The 20,843-nt window shown below is 41.1% G+C and overlaps 1 protein-coding gene across 2 annotated transcripts in view; it reads right to left on the bottom strand.

Moving 5' to 3' along the window:
• The window catches only part of MAMDC2 (MAM domain containing 2), a 124,754-nt gene that overhangs the window by 23,840 nt on the left and 80,071 nt on the right, over nt 1–20,843 (bottom strand). For both annotated transcript variants that reach the window (XM_075597827.1, XM_075597835.1), the window contains exons 4-10: nt 16,948–17,032; nt 16,397–16,537; nt 14,928–15,184; nt 10,985–11,078; nt 6,686–6,832; nt 4,883–5,148; nt 1,808–1,901 (exon numbers count right to left, since the gene is read on the bottom strand). In XM_075597827.1, the coding sequence (XP_075453942.1) occupies nt 1,808–1,901; nt 4,883–5,148; nt 6,686–6,832; nt 10,985–11,078; nt 14,928–15,184; nt 16,397–16,537; nt 16,948–17,032 (1,084 nt within the window). The remainder of the gene's footprint in view (nt 1–1,807; nt 1,902–4,882; nt 5,149–6,685; nt 6,833–10,984; nt 11,079–14,927; nt 15,185–16,396; nt 16,538–16,947; nt 17,033–20,843) is intronic.

Genomic DNA, 20,843 nt, shown 5'->3' with positions numbered 1-20,843 from the left:
TGTATGTCAACATTTCGATAGCTGAATTGAGCAAATAGCTGCCTCTTGTCCATCAGAATATATTCAGGATTTCTGTGAGAAGAAGCAGCATGTGTAAAATGCTTCCTAAGATCCCTAAATCAAAGGGCTGAGTTATATAGGGAATGGGAGTCTCAGATTGAATTTGGCTCCGTGCCATTGGAATTGAAGGTACTGGTGAAAACTGATTACATTTGGAAGGGACTTCAGTCAGCTACATAGGACAACTTGCAGGCAGCAACAATGACGGAGAGGGAGAGATATACGCAGCGACACTGGGAGCTGCTTGACCTGGCAAATTAAGTGCAAAAGAACATGGTTTTATATTTCTTTTTATTGTGGACTTTAGTCACAAAAATGAGGCAGTCATTTATCTGTGCTTTAGCTTTGGGACTGAGCAGGGGCGCTTAAATCCGGCTACCAAGTTAGTAAGACTCTCATGGAAGATAGGCTTGTTATTTCGTTTTTTCTTTTTTAAACGGTCAATGTTTATTAACAGTAGTTGGCCTAAATTCCAACTGTTAACCCCTACATTTTAAAATAAACTCTGACCACATTAAAGCCCCACTTAACACAGTACACCTCAGAAAATGGTTTACATAGGACTCCATGGTATCACCTTGTAATGGTGAGTGGCAGAGACTACATCGGTATAGTCAACATATAAATACTTCAGAAAGCCTCCATATCCTTTTTGCGTCATTCTTTTCTCATACTGTACTGAGGTGAGGTTTTGAGTCCGACCAATCTTTGTATGTCATTTCTAGTAGCTCGGAATTGTGACAACTCGCTTCCGAAGTGCACTTTAGAAGCGAATTTGCATGTTTTGCTATTCTGTAAGCCCATTTCACATATCTAAACCATGCAAAAAATAAAGGCTTTTTTTTAAGAAGCGTTTTCATTCTGGCAGTGCAAATCTGGGCGGAATGACCAAAATTGCGGCATTCTAGTAGCTCCGAAAAGTGCAAAAGGTTAAGTCGCTTCTAAACAACTCGCATTTTTCTCTTTCGATATCTCAAAGCAGGTGAGATAGGAATTGCGATTTCCATCCAATGCCTGAAATAGGGCTTTTGCGGGTTCTAATCCTGTTGGGTCTGATACTAGTATCCCCTTCATCAGAAGCGTCTTTAGACTGATTGATCTTAAGGATATCATTTAGGATGTGTAACTCATTTAAATATACTTTGTATAGACATAAACATATCTCCCAGGGTACCTCAGGTATGTTTCTTTTCAGCACAGATATCTCTCCCTAATTTATTTGGAGGGGTGTTGAGGGGACATATATACAACTAGAGATACTATGAAGTTAGAAAGTCCTCCTCGCCCTATTTCAGTCTTCGGAGGGAAGTTAGCACCACACTCAGGTAATCTCACTTCTAGCACAAGTACAAATCGAGCGGATTAGAAAATGCGATTTCCATTTCTCACATTTTAGTCCGCTTCTTGTGATCATGCCAAAACATGCCATTTGGTAATGACAAATTCAGAGCCACTAGAATAAGCCCCACTGTGTTACATTTGAGTACAGTACCTGCCTTAGAGCCACGTGACAAGACTAGAACATCGTCTCACACTGAAGAGTATTTTTTAGCCCCATATTACAAGCTATATCTGTGCACGCAATGTCTTGTATATAATGTATACCCTGTTCATTTATGTAACTGTACTTGTAACCACGTACTATTTGTTTTACTCTGTGCCCAGGACATACTTGAAAACGAGAGGTAACTCTCAATGTATTACTTCCTGGTAAAATATTTTATAAATAAATAAATAAATATCTCACCAGCTATTTGGCAGCTTCCAATGCTCACCGATACATCGTCAAGTGCCACAAGGCCACAGTCCCAAAAGCTCTTACACCAGCTCACAAACGCAGCCTGCCGTGCAAAAGAACAAAATGCATGTAAGCAGTATTACAACACTGTAAGCAAATGAATCATTATCAGCGGTTCAATCGTCAACATCTTCAATATAGTTGGTAATGCAGTGCTATGGTACAGATGCACGTGTGTGTTGTGGTAAGAATTTTTCAAACTGCAATTCAATTGTGCACCACGGGAACTAGAACTATTTCGCAGTAAGTTAAAAGGCAACAAAGATAATTTTGTGTACATTGATTCTGGAAAAGCGGCAGAATGGAATTCAGCTGAAAGTGAGAACCATGGTAATGCACGGAAGGAACCTTCGCTCTCTAGTCTGTGGTTCCTATCTTTAGCCATTACAATGAAACAAAGGGTGTTGCCATTCTCCAAATGTACAAAATTAATATATATGTGTAGATAAGGGGCGCATACAGGAACCAGGTACATATAGCAAGACGGGAGAGGGTTAAAGGATAACCCAAAAGAATTCCTATTTGCACTCCCCTATACTAATAAATGGCTAGGAAGAATTCAATCCCTGGGTAAACCCCATACACCATTTAGTGAAATACAGTTAAAATACTTTTTAATAAACAGTTATGCAAAGACTAATACAAATATTAAAAGAAGCAGGGAGTGGGTACAGGGAGTGGAGTGAGCAATGTGATCCTGTATTGGTTGCTGCAAGAGCACAGCTAACAAATATATAAATTGCTATTAATGCGTCATAACAATCCTATGTATAAACCCTCTTATCAGGCACTAAATCTCTCGTGCCAAGTGAGGTGTGTAAATGGCTCAGTCATAACCAGGACTTGTAACACGCCCAACCTATGTATATAAAAGGCTATCATGTGATGTCCCTCCCTAGGGGAGTTTACGCTGCAATACATAAGTTGTCAGAGCTTATATCTGCCAGAATCCGTGGGTACATAAAGGCACACCATTACTGCATCTTGGCACGTAATGGCACCTCACTTGGCACGAGAGATTTAGTGCCTGATAAGAGGGTTTATACATAGGATTGTTATAACGCATTAATAGCAATTTATATATTTGTTAGCTGTTCTCTTACAGCAACCAATGTAGGATCACATTGCTCACTCCACTCCCTGTACCCACTCCCTGCTTCTTTTAATATTTGTATTAGTCTTTGCATAACTGTTTATTAAAAAGTATTTTCACTGTATTTCACTCAATGGTGTATGGGGTTTACCCAGGGATTGAATTCTTCCTAGCCATTTATTAGTATAGGGGAGTGCAAATAGGAATTCTTTTGGGTTATCCTTTAACCCTCTCCCGTCTTGCTTTAGCCATTACTGCAATATTTATATAACCAACATGACAGTGTATACAGTACATGTGCAGGGCATTCTATAAGTGAACACAGTAGCACCTGCTAAGAAAAATCCAACAGAACATAATGTGAAACTATAGTATATGTTTGTCAGAATTGTTTTCATCTCTAGTGCTTAAAATACCAAGATTAGACAATTGGAAAAAATAAATAATAACAATATACTGAAAAAAGAAGTAAACTACATATGTAGAGAGTCCTTTTCATATAGCTCACATTTCAAGTCCCATAGTATCCTCTATTCGGTTTCTGGAGTCGGTTGATCAAATCACCAGATCATCTCCTCTCCTCTGGAGCTTGTCAGATGGGTAACGGCCAGCAGATACATCGTTCACCTCAACGGTCTTAAAATGTACAAATAATCGATTCATACGTACGTATGAGGAAGAGACAAAATCTGTTTAAAAAATGTATCCCACATATACAAAAATAAAAGTATATAAGCTCACTTACAGCTTCAGAGTATAATCTATACTCTAGACCAGTGTTTCCCAACTACAGTCCTCAGGGAACCCCAACAGGTCAGGTCTTAAGGATTTCCCTGCTCCAGCACAGGTGGGTCAGTCAGCAGCTCAGTCATTTTGACTGAGCCACCTGTGCTGGAGCAGGGATATCCTTAAGACCTGACCTGTTTTGGTTCCCTGAGGGCTGGAGTTGGGAAACACTGCTCTAGACTAATCCCAGCCCCAGGTATTGTAAGGATGCCTTTTGTGGCTGGCTGGTCTGTTCAACGTCACATGTGTGACCCTTTCTGTGTCACGTACAACGTCCTCAATGCGTTTCGCATGATTCTAAGCTTCCTCGGGAGTATGAAATACACCAATCCGGGGGTACGACTCACCTTTTATAGTCATCTCTTTATCAGGAAAACAATTACAATCATACTCCAAAATAATATTATTCAATAAAACCTAGATATATCATACTTAAAATAGATTTGTTGACTGATTATTATACCACTGACACTGAAAATGTATAACATACAATAAATACAGATCCATCCATTTCATAGAAATATATTAATATATCTCTGAGATGGATCTGAATTTATTGTATTTTTGTACAGATTTTCAAGCGATTTGTTAATAGTACAATAATCAGTCAACAAATCGATTTTAAATATGATATACGTAGGTTTTATTGGATGATATTATATTGGAGTGTGATTTATAGATCACTATAGAAGGAGAGTCGCACTACAAAGTTGGTGTACGTCATACTCCTGAGGAAGAGCGGGATCACACGAAACGCATTGAGGATGTTGTACATGACGCTGAGCAGGCTGGATGGCCAGAGAAGGCGTCCTTGCCATACCCGGGGCTATGATTAGTCTGATAGCCAGGGGGCCAAATGGTATACTGTGAAGCTTTAAGTGAGCTTTTCTCCTCCTATTTCTGAATATGTGGAATGCGTTTTAAATCGAGTTTTTGTCTCCTCTACACATGTGCTGTCTAAATTGAAGATTTCTACAGTATATATTTACATTCGAGAAGATATATCCATTTATATCAACACATATTGGTGTCGTTTTATAGAGATTTGCACTAATTTTAGGAACCAAAAAAGTTATATTGGTACCTGTACACATAGGATCCCTGATCAGAGTAATGCCATAACCAGAGTGCTAAATATTGCATACCTTGCATGGCATTGGTTTTTGTATGTTGATTTCAGCTTGCAGCCAGACCCCTCTGGGGGATTCCTGCACAGACCAGATTTTCTCTTGAACAACGTGGTTCTCTTCAAAGATGTACACAGCCAGGGTGTCGCTCGTTTTAGAAAAGCCATACAGCGCATAAAAAAAACGCAGACAATACTGCATGTTTCCTGGCAAGGAAGGCCCGTAGAGGCGTCCAAAGTAGCCAGGCTGCGATGTAAACCGTGTATTAGCCAGCATGAAATAGCCTGCAAAACACTACATTTAGTAAGCATAATCCAGACCTGCAATGACTACTTTCATTCATTTTAGCAGACAGTTCCCCTGAGACATTGCAATCAATAGGTTGTTAACTCCTAATAAACCATGCTTTATAGAGCAACTTGTCTGAAAAATAATAACATTTGGGGATGGTGCCAGTTAGGATTTCAGAAGGCTTCCACACAGACATCTTCCACATACACTTGGTAAATTGGCTGACAAAGAGGTATTAGGGGATGTGGTTTAATAAGGGGTTAAGAGTGTTAATCTCTTCGCTGCCAGAGGGATCAGCAACGCATTGTAACACATACCCTACCGTAATGGCTCTTGGATATTAAACACTTGATGGATCATTTTTCCAGAGCTCATGATTTTGGCTACTGGTCTTATGCCTGGTAGCGGTAAGAACCACTTGTAATTTTACATGAAATTGGATAACCAAAAAACAAAGATAATACAGACTATGAAATGGAGCACAACAGATGCAGGAAAAGATTGCGATTCAGATGCCATATTCAAAATATTTTGTGTAGCCCAGACATTGCAACATTGCAGACATGGTGCACCAGCCACCTTAATGTGCATAGTCACTGAAATGTGTCCTGCAGACAGCTGTACAATAGACATGTACAGTACGATTACAATCTGTCAACAATGGAGGTCTATGCATCAGTATAGTTGTTGCTACAGTATGAAAAGCATTTTCCTCCTGCAACACTTAGCGGCAATCTGTCAACATATTTTGGTCTGATCTTTTCCTGCTACCATCAGCTTGCACATTAGAGACTATCAATTACAAGGAAAAAGGGAGGTATTAAGTGACATCCATATTCTGAGCATCAAATTCTCCATCTTGTTTCTGCAATGTTTCTGTTTTTTTCAACCTCACAAAACCCTACCAGGCTTGAGGCGATGTGAACCTCAGTGTAACACCCTGCATCAAATGTGCGAACCCTGATTAACACACAATTAGCATTTGATGCAGTGTGTACAGAAAGGAATGCAGTGGATCGAAGCACACATTTATTTTCCTTAATGCACAGACCTCATTGACAATAACGTGGTAGTAATGGCAATGCCAGTGTACTCTCTCCGGGTCACAGGTTTATGCAGCGGAGCACAACAGCTGCAATAGTTCCCCCCGCAACCACCTCATGTATCTAACATTGGTAAAAATTAGATTAAAAAAAAGATAAACCGCTTCTCGCTACGAAGCCATAAACATAGCGAATCAATAAAAATACACCTTCCTATTACCAGGAGCCGCCTGGTGGAAGGGACTAGTATTAAATGTGTTGGGGTAATGCACATTGTGAGGACGCAGCCTATATTGGAGACAGGCCGGAATCTCCGTTGTATGGAGGCCCCAATAAGGAGTTCATACAGTATTTTCATACTACAGAGTGGATATTTTCCATGGCTAAATATGTTGATGACCAATTCCGAGTTGTTGGATTACTTAATTGCACTACTATATATATAAAAAAAAAAAATAGAGTAATATATTTTCAATGATTTGTGTACCCAGTCCAGTTGTATGATCCCCTATCCTGTATGCATTGGGTTTTACTTTCACTCTGTTCCACCCAGAGCCATCTTTATTATCCTGATGAAACTGGCACAGATTATCCTCAAAACCACATCCGGCTTCTTGTGCATTGAAGACAATTCCTGGAAAAATAAATAAATGCAGCATTACTATATTTAATACAGTATTTAATAACGTAATACTTTAATAACTTTAATACTGTATTTAATAACTTCCAGGAGAGAACCACTTCAGGATAAACAAAGAGAAGCAGTTCCCAGTCTATGTTTTTCTAGCATAAAACTGTTATTTAGAATAAATTCCTGAGAATCTGAATCTGGGACATAATGCACACAGACCTAGATGCAAAGGATTGATGTCATTTCTTATTCAGACCTCCACGTGGATTTCATTATTTTATTCTTACAAAAGGAAAAGAAAAAAAAATGTCTTTCAACATAACCATAAAAAACAAAAAACAGGAACAAAGATCAAAAGGAAAGAACATTTTATTTCCATCACGAAATCGTACCTAAAACCATCCAGCCGTTCAAACAGGCACAGTGACCTGAATACCAACGCATACGTTGCAGATCATTCATTTTTTCACTGCCATGACATCATTGTAACATCCTGCACAGTACTGTTTAATCCTAAAAATACTTCCATCAACCATAGTGTATTTGCAGATGTATTTCAATGTATTATTAGACCAACATTTCAGTCTGTAGTTAGAGAAAATATATGGTAACTAAATGGGAATTTTAAGTGTGCCTTTGCCATTGTGTTGCATTTGTGGCTAGCCAGCAGGGCTGCCAACAGGAGGGGACAGCCGGGACAAGTGTCCCGGGCCCGGTGACTGCAAGGGGCCCGGCTGCCGGTCCTCTGCCCGCCGGGCTCCGGCTCTCGCTCAGCTGCAGGCCTCTCTCTCACTCTGTCCCACGCCGAGCTTCCGACGCTGGCGCACGACAGGCTTCTCTGAGCGTGCCGGAAGTAAGCTTGGCCCAGCTTACGGCGCCCACGCCAGCATGAGAGGGAGGCCCGGCGCGCGCTGACGCTGGAAGTTCGGCGTGGGACAGTGAGGGAGAGGCTTGCAGCTGGTGGAGAGCTGAGACCCGGCGGCAACTGCTTTGTCCGGCCTCCCGGCCCACCGCAGCCACCGGGCCCGGCCAGATATCTGAGACCATCCCCAAGGTAAGTCTGTTTTTTTTATATGTATGGGGGGAAAGTGGTGTTATTTTTATTATGTATTGGGGTTGGGGGGTGTATTTTTAATATATATTGGGGGGTGGGTGTATTTTTATTATTTAATGGGGGTTGTATTTTTATTATGTATTGGGGGTGTATGTAATTTTATCATGTATGGGGGGGTGTATTTTTAATTTATATTGTGGGGTGTATTTTTATTATGTATCCCCCAATATAGGGTAGGTGTATTTTTATTATGTATTGGGGAGGTGGGTGTATTTTTATTATGTATTGGGGGGGATTTATATGTATTTTTGGGGGGGTTGGTATGTATTTGGGGTGTGGCGGGGTTTGTATGTATTTAGGTTTTTGGTACGAGAGGAGGGAGGAAAAGATGGAGTAAGAGTGAGACGCAGGGGAGATAAATACAAGCGAGGCAGGAGGGGGGTGAGTGAGGAAGAGGGAGTTAGACAGAGGGGGGAGAAATACATGGGAAAAGGGGGGGGGGGAATAAAGGAGGCCCGTGAGGTGTGAAATGGGGGGGGGGGGGCTCACAAAACACAGGGGGGGGGCGGCGCTGGGCAAGGGGGCCCCCATACGTAACTCTAGTCCTGGGCCCTGCTTACCAGTAATCTTGTTAGAAAGTTTACTTATGGTTTGCAAAAGGTCTTTTTTTTTATTTTTTACTTTTCTGAATCTTTTAAAAAAAACTTACTCTCTTACTCTTTCTACGTGCATTGCTACGTATACTGTACAGTATATGCACACATAATGTACATATACATATAGACACACATTGTGATGTAGATTGATAGATATGTTTCTATGACTTCGTAAGATAAAACAGCAGTGGCCATGAAAAGTCAGTACAATGTCCAATGGGAACAATGCTGACTAATATCCATCGGAGATGAGATGAATCTGTTTCCAAGACTATATAACATTTGGTTGTTATGGAAAAGAGATGCATTTATAAACTCAGCTGTCACCAATCCCAAACAATTAGATCACATGCCTTTTGTGCCAAAAGTACTTGCCAGAATCAGATAGGCACTTAGCAGAACACACATAAAAAGGAGTATTATGGAGAAACAATAGCAATAACATCTCAAAGGGTCTGTAAAGATAGCTAAAAATAAAAATTCCTTATACAGCAGTAATCTTTTAGTCTATATTAGTCTATATTACTCTATATTTTCACTAAAACGTGTTGAACGTAATATAGCTAGCAATGGGACTTTTGGTCCAGGTCTTTCTGCTGCGGCCAACACCCCGCCTGCGATTAGCCACAGGGGGACCCTCCGCCACAGCCTCTACGCTGCCGGACGCTTAGGGTAAAGGGCTTTAGGGTAAGGGGGTTAAGGTTTTTAGGGTAGCGGCAAGTGTTAGTAATAGGGGTTAACATTAGGGGGTTTTAGGGGAAGGGGTAAGTTTAGTCACTTAGCAGCAAAGCGGCCGGCGGCGGGCTGTACTGGCTGCGGGGTGAGTCAAGGCCAAGAGCCAGCGGTCTTTTGGTCACGGCTTAACGGCCGCGGCCAAATGTCCTAGCCGATATAGCATGCTTTGTACACCCTCCCTTAAAATCAACATGCTACCGTAAATAAACAAAACAGAGTAGGACTACACACTTCTTAAAATGTAAGACTTTTTCTCCACGAAGATTGGATGCCCGAAAACTCCAACACATTTTCACACTGCCTGTCCAAATGTGTCCTAACTTGCCAAAGATAAACCTATATCAAGGAGAAAAGGTTTCACACGGGCCGGACTTTGACCTTCTGAGGCCCTAAGCTAGGTCAAGTTTAGAAGGCCCTAAACATTTGAAAAAGATTTATTATTCTGACTGAAGGGACCATTGAAAATATAAACATGAAACTGCAATGAATGAAAATATTATACATTGTTCTATATGTTGATGACGGTGTAAAGCTAAAATGAACAGTGTTTGCACATCCCATTAATTTTAATATAAAAAAAATTTATTTCAGGATTTTTGGCCAGCATAGTCATTGATGTCTTCAAACGATAGTTTGTCACTTTCGATGCACATGATGCTCAGGGTCATACTGTATTTGAACCAAAATGTCCACATTTATAGAGAATCTTCTTTTTCCCAGAACTTCCTTATTTATCATCCGATTTTAAAACTTGAAATGCATGGATATTTTCTATTGTTGAGGCCCCTCCTATTGTTGAGGCCCCTCCTATTGTGAGGCCCCTCCTATTGTGAGGCCCTAAGCTGTAGCTTAGTTAGTTTATGTTTACGTCCGGCACTGTTTCACACCAGTTGTCACATTTACGCAGTGCACAACTGAATTTTCCAAGCAACCAATCACTGAGCAGTCACAGAGGAAACACAACACTTCAGTAAAAATGTAAACCTATTGGAATAAAGTGACGAAAAGATGGGTTTAGTTTGCCAACTGACTGTCAAGTCTAGCCGGCTCACTTTTTTAAAATGAGGTTGGTATATTAAAAAAAAAAAAAAAAAAAATGATCTTGCCGAGGCTTTGCTTTAAATGTTTGGGTCAGCTCCAGCTGATCTAATGCCAAAACCTGCACTGAATAGACATTCATGGGTGTCTAAGAGTCAGTTTGTAACCCTACCTTTGGTGATGATGTCTGAATGCCTCATACTGACTATTGGTTAATGTGGTGAATGCCAAATATTTTCTGTTGTAGTAAAGATGTGTTACTTTTACACTAACCTTGCTGTGCGGTTCGCCTTTTCGGTGTAAATGTATTAGAACTTTGAAGCATTAGTAACTTCTTTGATATGCCTACCTTTTATCACTATAAAGAAGTGTCATAAGTATATTAAATTATAGTTAAACAGTGTATATTATTATTTTGCTTAGAGTTCTATTGTTTTAGTTTTGACACACCTAAAAACATGGTGCTTACTTTCTACATAACTCCAGCTCTGCATGTCATGACGATGCTGAAAGTTAGGCACTATACAGTACTTTTCCAGGAATAGGGAAGATATACCAAGTTCTGTTTATAGTGATGGCATTAACTAGATCCTGTAACAAAGACAACGCAGAGGTAAAAGTGACTACCACTAGAGGAGAATGTGCAGGTGAAATGAAGCAGAGAACCCATACCTTTCTCACCACTGCAGTATTCTGGGGAGAATGAAATGTCATCCAAAGCAACATATCCTGCTTGTATACCATTAAAAGCAACTTCAAAAACAACCTGCAAGAAAAATAATCGTGTCATTAACTGTGCTTTGGAGACGTGATTTGCATGCATTAGGCTTGTAGTGGAGGCTTTTATTTCATGTTTGTCTTTCTAAGGAAGAATTATAATTTTGATCATTGTCTAACTAAAAGGAATGACGTTTTGGTAGCTGTGTTATTCCGGTTTGAATTGTGCACAAATTAGTACCTCAACAGAAGCTGACATTGTTTAATATTTGGACTAGCAAAATATACAATACAGTAAATCAAGCTTTCAGGACTCATTCTCACTTTACCTCTTGGGGGATTTGTTTGGACTAGATGGGAAGCAGGGGGTCTCTGGGATGAAAGCGTGTTCATTTCAGCTCTGGAGACACCCTGCTTCCCGAGATACTTACTTCTAAATGTGCTGCCGGTAGCAGCCTCGGCTGAGCCTGCATACTGCGGGCCAATAGAAAGCCGCGATGTCATTCCTTGGCCAGCGTGACCTTTAAACAGATATGAGATACCGGCAGGCCCTTTCGAGGTAAGTATCTCGGGAACCAATGATACTCCTCCCACCGGAGAAAGGAACGATGCACCGCCGTGTAGAAAAAATAGTGGCGACTAAAAAAAGATTTATTGGAGCATAGTAGTGTAGTTCTGGCGGATCCTGTGACGCGTTTCACGCCGAAGCGCTTTGTCAAAACGCCAGAACTACACTACTATGCTCCAAAAAATCTTTTTTTAGTCAGCAGCCTTTGCTGCTATTTTTTCTACACGGCGGTGCATCGTTCCTTTCTCCGGTGGGAGGAATATCATTGGTTCCCGTTTGCTTCCGGTAGCACGCCGGGTTGCTGCATCAGCTGATCAGTTCAGGCCCCGCTGGTCATAGACCATTCACCGGGACGGAGGAGTTACCTGGTGGACTGCGGTGTGCCTGCTCGTCGGAGGATTACATCATACACAGGCTCGGCTCGATTTGCTTCACAAACCGAGAGTTTCTCTATTTTCAATACCACTAGAGCTCTGGTGAGAGCCAATTGTTAGGAGAGACTGTTTACACTGGCGAGTTTATACTGAAGATTAGCCGTGACCCTATCTACTTATACCCAATATATGAGCAGGATTCAGCAACTTCATTGACTTTTCTGAGCGCCTGATTGGTGAACCTTTTGGTTTCCCTATACAGGCATACCCCGCATTAACATACGCAATGGGACCGGAGCATGTATGTAAAGTGAAAATGTACTTAAAGTGAAGCACTACCTTTTTCCCACTTATCGATGCTTGTACTGTACTGCAATCGTCATATACGTGCATAACTGATGTAAATAACGCATTTGTAACAGGCTCTATAGTCTCCCCGCTTGCGCACAGCTTCGGTACAGGTAGGGAGCCGGTATTGCTGTTCAGGACGTGCTGACAGGCGCATGCGTGAGCTGCCGTTTGCCTATTGAGCGAGATGTACTTACTCGCGAGTGTACTTAAAGTGAGTGTCCTTAAACCGGGGTATGCCTGTACATACAAGTATCTCGGGAAGCATGGGGTCCGTGGAAATGAACGCAGTTCATCTTGGGAGACCCCCTGCTTCCCACACAGGGGGAAATACATTTTTTTTTAAAAAGGTGCAGTTCCCTTAAAGCCGCAATCCTGCATTCCTTTTTTTTGTTTGTTATAGGATTGAAGCAGGGGGGTTCCCGAGCTCAACTGTGTTCATTTCAGCTCCCCCATGCGTCCCCAGATACTTACGTCGGGGGTGGCGTTAGCAGCTCCTGCTGGCCTGTGTGGGGCTATTGAAATGGCGGATTAAATCTCCAGCGTCATGCGGCCTCCTATTGGCCCGCGTGACAAAGACCTTTAAAGCTGCAGAGCTGCTACCATCAGCCCCTACGGAGGCAAGAATCTCGAGGTGAAGGGGGTCCCGGAGCTGAAATGAGCGGGTTTGAGTTCCAGAGACCCCCCCTGCTTCAAACCTATTTTTTTTTAAAAACACGTTCTGGTGCTTTAACTTGACAGAGACAGGATTGTTCTGCAAGCTCACCTTAAAAATAGCTTGTTATTGTCAGCATAATAAAATCTTGCAATGCACTTCCCACAGCTGGTCGGGTTCCCATTTATTGCAGGGACATCTGATGCGTGGCCCACAAGCCGTGTTTGGGTTCTTAAGTTTTAAGTAAAAATGGTATGGGTGACATTTCCAGAGATACAAAAAAAAATATTCAGTTGCATATCGTATCTACACCAGGATCACCATCCTGACCACGGTTCTGTTATCGTCTAGTCCCTCCCCAGAATGCAGCCCAGGCAGCTTTTCCTGGGAGTATCAGGGAGGATGCAGTGTAACTGAAACTCCCCACTATCTCATCTTGGTTCCGCTTCCTTGAAAAAAACATCTAATTTGCATACACCCAAAAAAATCAGTACCTCAGTGTTAAATACCGCTAGCAATACAAATAGGCGTTAACTCAGAAACCTGCATGGGTGGGGGGTGTTGTTTAGGTTTTTATCATTGAATTATGTAAAAAAAAACTTGTAACAAAACCCTATGGCAGAAAACTATTTACCCCTTTGGTGCACGAGGCTACATACGCATTACAAAGGAATGCCTTCAGACACCAAGGAGATTTATTTATAAAATATTTTACCAGGAAGTAATACATTGAGAGTTACCTCTAGTAACTGCACCTTTAGTTACGCTTAAGTAGCCCAAGTGGCCAACTGGTCATGGGTTGACCTGACAATCTGGGGTAGGTGATAAAAAAATGGCAATTTGTTTTTGGTGGAACCCCGGTGTCACCAGGTATCGGAGTTTAGTGAGTAGCAAGCACATAAGTAATTACCTGATCATTCTTCATGTGCATACATTTACATGCTTATTTGTGATACTGATTGTAAATTTAACACTTGCATATGTTATTAGACGATGCATAACTATTTGGATGCAAATTAGCCGTTAAACTTAGCCCCCAGTTATCGCTGCGTTATTTAAGCATGAAATCTTCAGTAAATATGCCGGCAAAAATAATAACAAGAATAAGTATACATATGTAGCCATGGCTGGTTTCTGGCTACTATTCTGCCCTCACTGGCATGCAAGTCCTGGTAAGAGCAGGCAGTGCCAGTACCAATCATGGGTTTTCCCCACACATGCAGTCCCTTGAGTGACAGGGGAGGAGATGTAACTTGGTCTGTGTTCTGCCCAATCCTGGGTTCAGACCTAGTACTGTACCTTCTCCTTACTTTACTTTAGGGAAGTGCAACCCCAAATTGAGTAGTGTGTCTCTACCGTGAGAGAGACAAGGTATCACACCGGCCTGCTGAGCACTGGCAGGGCCTGGTTCTCTTCCCTTAGGGGAGTGTGAGTGGTCACCTATTCCCCTGGTCCTGCTTGAGGGCTGGGGAACAGCAGGTACTGCTGTGGGGGCCCTTAACCCGTAGTGAAGGTCCAGGGACCATCCTGAGTTTGGGAGACTAGAACAGAGACTGTGTTGGGCAGAGAACTGCAGTGTGCTGTGAAGTGTACTGGAATAAAGCTGGTTCCAGTTGAATATACCTCCTGCCTGGTGTGTGATCTTACGGGGGGGGGGAGGGGAGGAGAGGTAACCGTTTCTACCGTAGGAGATCGCCTCCATACATCTGGAGCTTATGGCCGATGGAGCCGCTGTGTACCATGGAGTAAATGTCAGGTATATACCCCAGAAGCCTGTCCTGCAGTCCCCACAACCATCAGCGGACAACTCAGCCTCTTGTGAACCAACAGGTAGCATGCACCATACACCTGGTAACAGGGGGATCTCCCATCGGGTGGGGGAAGCACCGTTACACATATACATTTTAAGATTACAGTTTCAGAGGGCATAGCCAGACTTTAAGTTCATCTTACCTCTACTGGGACTAGTGCAGTTAAATCAACTTCAGCTGAATTCCATTCTCCTGGTCTCACTCCATCCATTTTCCAGATCTCTTCATATGAGCCATGCAAATCTCGGATATAGACCATAAAGAGATTGCTATTGTTACGCTGAAGTTGATAATGAAAGGATAGGCAACCTGATATGGGGGTTGCAATCACGGGAGAGACCAGCTGAGCCACTTCCTGAAAATGCTTGACATAAATAGAGTCAACATACATGTAGTGACCTACAAATAAGAAGATAAGATTCAGTAAAACAGGAGGAGTAGCCAATACAGAAGATCGTCTACATGTTCCCTCGATCAGTTAGGGACCAAGAGCCTTAATCCGAAGCAGAGAATTGGGGTTGACTTGAATAGCAGCTTTTTGGCTGATCGCACACTTCAAAGGATATTAAAGAAGGTTTTTAAGGTGCAATCCCCCATTTCGGAGGGGCCTCTGACTGGGGAAATGTTTGTCAATCAGGTGTTTTCTTTATCCTTCCCTCACCTGGTCGTTATCATGCGGGTAGGATAAGCCAACAAACATAAGGGGAGGGAGTGTGAGGGGGCTCTGGCTGTACAAGCTGATCTCCCAGTGACATCACACAAAAGGGAGCAGTCAGAGGAGATGAAACCCCAACTTTAAAAAAATACATTAAACATACTTATAGCCTATAGCGGTCACATTTAGATTTAAAAAAGGGTCTCTATTATCCAGATGAGACCCCGTAAATATGTAATTTGAATGAGTTATTTGGTCCTGGGAAGAATTGCCCCTCTGACGCCTTTTTTTTTTGTTATTAGCACTGAGCTGAAAGATGTTAGTTTATCCATGCTTAATGTCATTTGTTCAGTAGTATTTAACTAATTAGTTGAAAAACTAGCTTTTTGGGAAAAAACACGCATTGCTCAAGCATAGATAAATAGTATTATTTCATGGCATTCATTGGCATGGTTGTATGATCCAACCTGTAACTACTAACTTTTTCTAGCTATATGCACCTAATATTTTCTTCTTCCCACAGCCAGCCATTCTAAGGCACCTGGGGATTAGTTATAAAGGAGTTATGGAAGAGTTGTACATTTTATGTATAGAATTCTGTATCAGTGTTTCAAAAAGTTTCCTTTTTGTTGGCCTCAAATTTCTAACATGGTGAAAATTCATCTGACTAATGATTTGTATCAGACATATAATACTTGATTAAAAAAAAGTGACTTAGTTGGCATGCATGCCTAAAAAAAATATTTTTGCTGTGTATATACAGATGTACAGTAGCTGGCTTTATTGTCTCCTCTGGTATGATGTGGTGGTATAAATTGTGACATTCTGTACACATTCTGTACCAACACTGCCATGTAACACGGATATTACTGACTGCATAACATATTTCCTTATTTAACTCTCTTCCTTTGACTACAAAATATTGTTTCATTTGAAGCAGACACCCCTTAACTTACCCAGTTCACTGTTAAGTGTGTGATCGTCTTTGGGAAGGGTAGACTTGGAATTTCTGATGTTGCCTCCACCAACAAACCAGTTTACATTTGGATTCCAGTGGTTCATGTAACCACAAAGATGGTTTTCTTCAAAGTTACATTCTAGAATGACACAGAGCCTGTGGAATGCTAGCATTATTCCTACATACACGTAATCTTTCTAAAGATAACTGACTAACTTCAGATGTGTAGGAATATCTTATGTCTTCTGTCCTCAACTGCCTATTCTTGTATGTGTTATAGGAGCACACTCAGCCTAAAAGTACTTGGGACATGAAACACATTATTTGAAACCACATTTGCAAGTAACCTGTTTACTTGTCCACTCTGGTTTGATATGCTGTGATTAACTACAATTCACTGTGTCAACAATATTATAAAAACGTATAGTTAGTACGTGATATGTTATTGTGATATAGAACAGCTAAAGAGAATGTGTAATCTGCCAATGATATGATTACACGGAAGAGATATGTCCTCCGATATGATGTGTATGTTAATAATATACGTACCAATGCAGTACCCAGTAGTCATCTTTAGTTCAAAGACAGCAATGCTGCTCGTTTCATCTGCTCCTAATATGCCTTCTAGTATGACCTAGAAAGGAAAATAAACCCATTTATGTTAAAAAAGTTGAGATACGCCGACAGGAGACCCAAGCAGCTGTTAAGCTGTGACACTGCATCACGGCGACGCAGTGAAGAAAAGAAACCACCATTGACCAACACCGCCCAAACAAGAGAGTTTTTTTCCCCCACAACACCTATGACCCCAGGACCGGTTCCTCAAGGAGATAAGTTAATGCCTTTCATATAGGGCCCGGGCAGGAGGAAGATTTACACAAACTCTGAGTCATTACTGTGTGCTTAAAATCTTATCCCGTCTAAACATATGACCTCATAAGGAGTTATTTTCTGGGTGTGCATCTCCTTGAGTTGTTGAACAGCTGTTGTGACTCGATATGTTGAAAACTATGCTACAGTAATCAGGTAGTGCCAATGCAAAGCCCTCCTGCATAGATGGTTTGGGATTCTGTTTTGGGGGAAAAAGGACTGACAGTGTTAACAGGGCAACATTTTATTGCGTTTTAAATTCATCACTCCGGGGGACGGGAATCGCTGAAAACGTGTTGTAGACACCCAAGAATGTAATAAATAAAACAAGATTCCGCACCTTCCCTCACGCTTGAATATGATGCGATATTGACTATGATTAGATTTTTCTAACCTTCCCACACTATTTATAGTTAATACAATGGAGCAACAATAAATATTATAGATCAATGAGTACAGCAGACCCTCACTGCCCTAGATTGGTGTTTCTCTAACCTCCTCTGAATGGCAATAGAGAAACTGCTAGGTAGAATAACTGCTCCTGTTATTACAGTAGATTACAAGTAATATACGTGTGGATGGATACCTTACAAAGTCAACCTGGTGGAGCTTGTAATTGTCGACCAGTGTGTTATGTTTATTTAATGCCTGCTTCCCATGCAGTTTTTTTTATATCACTGAATGGCTAGAAGCCAGATTGTTTTCAATTACTTTTACTGTGTATTATCTATAAAACCAGAATATAAATGGCTAATTAGCAAAGAAGCAAAGTAACTATTGTAGAAGCCTACATTCTTAATCTTAAAAAGAGTACTGTAGAAGAGCACAGGGATGTTCAAACAGATACACTGTGACACATTGAGTTTTATATATTAAGATGCCAAAAAAGTATACTTAAAGGAAATTATATACATAGTTATGGGTGAGTAGCCAGTACACTCCCTTTCTAAACGTACATATACAAAACAAATTGTCATATCTGGCGATCGGCTGGATGGATTTGCACCACAGCTGATACATTTGTTTTGTTGTCCAGGACTATATAATGTGTGCCATATTTGGTGTGAATCTATCTAGCTGATCACTAGGTGGAAACTCTTATCTAGCCACTTAAAGCTAAAGAAAAAGGTTAAACTGATTATCGTAAATGATCTATGAGGTGTAAGACTTAGTAGTTAGGCCCGTAATATAGTGGGCGCGCTTGCTCCGCCGTGCGGCACTTATAATTGGTTGTGGTTAGCCAGCCGTTCTATTCTAGGGCCGCCCGCGCACGGAGCCGGCCGATCGGGGGGAAGACTCTGAGAAGTATGTTTTCGCGCCTCTACCGCTCAGTCTGCTATGTATGTATGTATGTATGTATGTATGTATGTATGTATGAAGCAGAAAATAGCCGTGTTAGTCCAGTTGCGATAGTGCAGAATAAATGAGTTCTTCAGTATTAGGTGATACCTTTTTTATTGGACTAACAATTTATGTCATAGGACAAGCTTTCAAGAGTTCTCCTCTCTTCTTCAAGTCAAGCAATACTGATATACACAGGAATCTATGGCTAAAACAGTGTAGAGAAAAAAAAAACACAACAGATATGGACTGTAGATAAGGTAGGGCGTTAAAAGTGTTTAAAGCCAGGGGACGGTGACAAGGAAAGGTGGGGAGGGGGAGGGATGCTGAGGGGGGGGGGGGGAGGGAGAGAAAGTGTGGATAAGAATGGAGGCAAGCAGGATAATTACAAACAATTTTGATAGGGTGTGAGAAAACCCATGTCCGCATTAAGTCCTTTGGTTTTGGTGTCAAAGAGTCTTATCATTCTGTGTTCAAATGTTTTCCGTTCTTGGGTGCGTTTAAACATTCCATTGAGGATTTTGATTTTTAAATCATTTATGGAATAATCTGGTTGTGAGAAGTGATGTCCCACAGGTGAGCAGTATCTTCCTTCTTCGTGATGGAGTATAGAGTGTCTGTGCATATTCATTCTTCCTTGTAGTTTTTGGCTGGTTTCCCCAATGTAGCAACCTTGGTCACATTTGTTGCACTGAATCATATACACTAAATTCCTGGATGTGGGATCTTGGCATATATGTTTGCACAGTTTGCAGCGTTTGTTGTTGCATGGTTTTGTGCCATTATCAGTGTCTTTAAAATCGTTGTGAAGTTTTCTGCTGACTAATTTCTGTTTGAGGTTTGGTGGTTGCCGGAATGCAAGAATGGGAGGTTTGAAAAAGATTTATTTTAATGTCACATCCTCTACCAGCATGGTTGCAGATCTTTGATTATTTTTCGTATACCCTCTAGGGTAGGGTTGTATGTGGTCACTAGTGGTATCCGTGTGGTAGGTTCTTTCTGTCTGTATTGTAGCAGGTGTTCTCGTGGGGCTTTTAGTGCAGATGTAATAGTTTTGGCAATGGTCTTTGGTTTTTAACCCTTCTGTCTGAACGATTCGGTCAGGGTTGTGAGATGCATGTTTCTGTCTTCAGTGTCAGAGCATATGCGGTGGTATATTATAGCCTGGCTGTGTATGATACCTTGTTTTGTATGAGTGGGATGGAAGCTGGAGTTGTGGAGGTAACTGCATCTGACTGTTGGTTTCTTGTATACAGAGGTGTGTAGTTTGCCATCTTTCAGTGTTACTGTTGTATCTAGAAAGTTTACTAGGTTTGCCGAATAATCAATTTTGAGTTTAATTGATGGATGGAATGAGTTCAGGGACTCGTGGAATTGTTTTAGGTTTTCTTCACAACCATAGAACATTCAATGTTAAAGGATCATACAGCTGCACATCCACGAATATAGTGTATATGATTCAATGCAACAAATGTGACCAAGGTTGCTACATTGGGGAAACCAGCCAAAAACTACAAGGAAGAATGAATATGCACAGACACTCAATACTCCATCACGAAGAAGGAAGATACTGCTCACCTGTGGGACATCACTTCTCACAACCAGATCATTCCATAAATGATTTAAAAATCAAAATCCTCAATGGAATGTTTAAACGCACCCAAGAACGGAAAACATTTGAACACAGAATGATAAGACTCTTTGACACCAAAACCAAAGGACTTAATGCGGACATGGGTTTTCTCACACCCTATCAAAATTGTTTGTAATTATCCTGCTTGCCTCCATTCTTATCCACACTTTCTCTCCCTCCCCGCCCCCCCTCAGCATCCCTCCCCCTCCCCACCTTTCCTTGTCACCGTCCCCTGGCTTCAAACACTTTTAACACCCTACCTTATCTACAGTCCATATCTGTTTTTTTTCTTTTTTCTACACTGTTTTAGCCATAGAATCCTTTGTATATCAGTATTGCTGACCTGAAGAAGAGAGGAGAACTTTCGAAAGCTTGTCCTATGACATAAATTGTTAGTCCAATAAAAAAGGTATCATCTAATACTGAAGAACTCATTTATTCTGCACTATGTATGTACCTATATATATATATATATATATATATATATATATATATATATATATATATATATATATATATATATAGGTACATACATAGTGCAGAATAAATGAGTTCTTCAGTATTAGGTGATACCTTTTTATATATATATATATTCTTCAAC

Source organism: Ascaphus truei, chromosome 1, assembly GCF_040206685.1.
Source record: "Ascaphus truei isolate aAscTru1 chromosome 1, aAscTru1.hap1, whole genome shotgun sequence".
Lineage (NCBI taxonomy): Eukaryota > Metazoa > Chordata > Amphibia > Anura > Ascaphidae > Ascaphus > Ascaphus truei.
This window is presented reverse-complemented; position numbering and strand designations above follow the sequence as displayed.